Source organism: Cyprinodon variegatus, unplaced genomic scaffold (assembly GCF_000732505.1).
Source record: "Cyprinodon variegatus isolate N-32 unplaced genomic scaffold, C_variegatus-1.0 Scaffold983, whole genome shotgun sequence".
Taxonomy (NCBI): Eukaryota; Metazoa; Chordata; class Actinopteri; order Cyprinodontiformes; family Cyprinodontidae; genus Cyprinodon; species Cyprinodon variegatus.
In genome coordinates, this window is record NW_015151436.1 from 267,840 (window position 1) to 270,706 (window position 2,867).

The 2,867-nt window shown below is 58.8% G+C and overlaps 1 protein-coding gene across 1 annotated transcript in view; it reads right to left on the reverse strand.

The window, feature by feature from the left end:
- The window catches only part of ctps1 (CTP synthase 1), a 12,353-nt gene continuing 9,486 nt past the window's right edge, over positions 1 to 2,867 (reverse strand). Inside the window, exons 7-18 of the mRNA XM_015399038.1 lie at positions 2,658 to 2,863; positions 2,435 to 2,586; positions 2,230 to 2,362; positions 1,864 to 1,952; positions 1,678 to 1,772; positions 1,374 to 1,436; positions 1,247 to 1,290; positions 1,074 to 1,170; positions 949 to 1,004; positions 539 to 635; positions 228 to 372; positions 1 to 159 (exon numbers count right to left, since the gene is read on the reverse strand). Of these exons, the coding sequence (XP_015254524.1) occupies positions 72 to 159; positions 228 to 372; positions 539 to 635; positions 949 to 1,004; positions 1,074 to 1,170; positions 1,247 to 1,290; positions 1,374 to 1,436; positions 1,678 to 1,772; positions 1,864 to 1,952; positions 2,230 to 2,362; positions 2,435 to 2,586; positions 2,658 to 2,863 (1,265 nt within the window). The 3' untranslated portion in view covers positions 1 to 71. The remainder of the gene's footprint in view (positions 160 to 227; positions 373 to 538; positions 636 to 948; positions 1,005 to 1,073; positions 1,171 to 1,246; positions 1,291 to 1,373; positions 1,437 to 1,677; positions 1,773 to 1,863; positions 1,953 to 2,229; positions 2,363 to 2,434; positions 2,587 to 2,657; positions 2,864 to 2,867) is intronic.

Sequence of the window (2,867 nt, forward strand, 5' to 3'; positions counted from 1 at the left end):
TCCTATCAACCATTTATTGACAAAGCATCACTCAAACGTTCATAAAAGCTGCAGCGGGCCGAACCGGGTCTTCATGCAGAATCTGTAACCGGAGGGAACCTCAGCTCGGCGATCTCTGAGTCGGGGCTGCTGCTGCTGCTCCGGTCGCTGTACATGTCTCTGTGGAGGACAGCCAACGTCACACTGGGCTCTAGGAGCAGAGAAGAAGAGCTGGGAGGGCTGGTTACCGTGGAGACAGGCGGCAGCCTTTCTGGAGGTAGCTCTGCAACTTCCCTGCAGCCGCCAGCAGCAGGCCCAGGTACGGCGGCGACGGCTTGATGGGGCGGGACGTGAACTCTGGGTGGTACTGCACCCCCACGAAGTACGGGTGATCTGAAAGAATCACAGGTCAGAACCCGCCGCCGACCCACTCGGCCCAGGCGTCACGGCGCCGACCCGTTTGGCCCAGGCGTCATGGCGCCGACCCGCTCGGCCAAGGCGTCATGGCGCCGACCCGCTCGGCCAAGGCGTCACGGCGCCGACCCGCTCGGCTCCTCACCTTCCAGCTCGATGATCTCCATTCGCTCTCCTTCCACATCCTGACCCACGAAGCGGAAGCCCTGATCCTCGAAGTGACGCTTTAGCTCCGGGTTGACCTGAGAGGCAGAACCAGAACCATGAGAGGCAGAACCAGAACCATGAGAGGCAGAACCAGAACCATGAGAGGCAGAACCAGAACCATTAGAGGCAGAACCAGAACCATGAGCAGCAGCCCCCATCCTCCTCATCATGGCAGAACCAAACGGGCCCGTGGTCGTGCAGAATTCCGGACCGACCCATTTGGTTGAGGTGTGTTAAACCAGGCTTAGAACCCGTCACTGAGCAGAACCTTTCTGTGGGTTCTGCTGCAGCCCGGCCCGTCTGGTTCCTCCTTTCAGCCAGCAGCAGGTGGGGGAGGGGCAGTCTTACCTCGAAGCGGTGCCGGTGCCGCTCCTCCACATATTCTGCGTCTCCATAGAGTTTCCCTGGAAGACAGAGCAGATGTCAGCAGAACCGGGCCGGGGGGCGGTCCAACAGGAAGGGGCGGGGCTTACTCAGAACGCTGTTGCCGGTTGTGAAGATGGTCCGCCTCTTCCCCAGCCTCATGGTTCCGCCCATCTGGCCCGGGTTGTGTTCCGGCATGTCGATCACCTGGGGGATCAGAACCGACAGTTAGGCCCGGTCCAGCGGGGCGAACAGAGCCGTGATGGATGTGAGCAGAACCCACCACAGGATGCTTGGATTCCGGGTCAAACTCGGTGGAGTTGGCATCTAAAGTCAGACAGAAAGTTCTTTTGGGTTAAGTTCTGTTGGGTTTCCCCAAAAGCGGACCGGATCTCCAGAACAGAACCTACCTGACCAGCCCAGAACGTTCCTGGCGTACTCACAGACGGCCAGCTGCATCCCCAGACAGACGCCTGAACAGAACATCAATTCAATTCAGTTTATTTATATAGCGCCAAATTCACATCATGTCATCTCAGGTCACTTTCCAGTTCAACCAGATCATACAGTCAGATTGATTCAAAGTTTTCTATCTAAGGAAAACCAGCTGATTGCATCGACTCATTGACTCAAATACAATCCCTTATCACATCAGCAGTCAGACGGCTGGAGGCGGTTCTGCCCGACCTGACCCGACCCGACGGCCCCGCTTACCTAGGAAGGGTTTCCTCTGCTTCCTGGCCCAGCTGATGGCGTGGATCTTCCCCTCGGTTCCCCGAACGCCGAAGCCTCCAGGAACCAGGATGCCACTGAACCCAGAAGGACCACAGAGTAAAGTTCTGACCCGTGAGACCAGTAGAGTTCTGACCCGTGTGGTGAAGGTGAGGAAGCAGAACTCACTCGGCGCTGCACAGCTTCTGCCAGGCCTCATGGTACTTGACCGGCTCGTCCTGCATGGTACCGGGCTCCAGGTACGCCGAGTCGATGTACTGCAAGGAGGAGAGCTGGTTATGGAGCGCGTTCACAGCCACCGCTGTCAGCTCAGCGTACGCCATCGGACCGCCGGGTTCTGCCCCCCCAGCGGGAACAGGACCCCCCGGCCCGGTGGAACCTGCTAACTCCAAACAGACCGGTAAGCCAGAACTAGAGAAGCAGAACCCGGGGTCAGTGATGGCCCTGTTCTGTCCTCGGCCCGGTCCAAATGCTGTTAGAACCGCTCCAAAGGAGAACGGGCCCGCAGCCCCCCCCGGGCGGTTCCTGACCCACCTTGACCTCCAGTCTGTGGCTGATGGCCAGAGCCGAGTGCTCCAGCGCCTTGATGACCGAGGCGTACGAGTCGGAGAACTTGGTGTACTTCCCCACCAGAGCGATGGAGCACTGCTCCAGCAGCCGGTCCGACCTGCAACCACATCAGAACATTGGAGCGGCACCGCCCAGACATGGCGGCCCGTTCCCAGCTGCCGGGTCCCACCTGTCGGACATCTCCTTCCACTTGGCCAGCATGGTTCTGGGCTTGGTCTGGATGGGCATGTTGAGCCTGCTGCTCAGGTAGCCCACCACGCCCTGCTCCTCCAGCAGCAGCGGCACTCTGTAGATGGACGACACGTCGTGGACGCAGATGACCTGCAGACACACGGCGCCGCTTCAGAATCACACAGCTTTGACACCTGCTGGTTCCAGGAACATGGACCCACCTGCTGAGGTTCTACATGGCAGAACATGGAGATCTTCTCCTTCACTGAATTCTCCAGAGCGGTGGAGCAACGGCACATGATCTGCAGGAGGAGACGGAAGAGGAGGATGAGGCCTTCTGGATCCGACCAGCAGCTGAAGGTCCGAACCACGGCTTCACTTCTAGATGGTTCCACTGACTTAATCAGGAACCAGATCAGGTCTAAACCTTT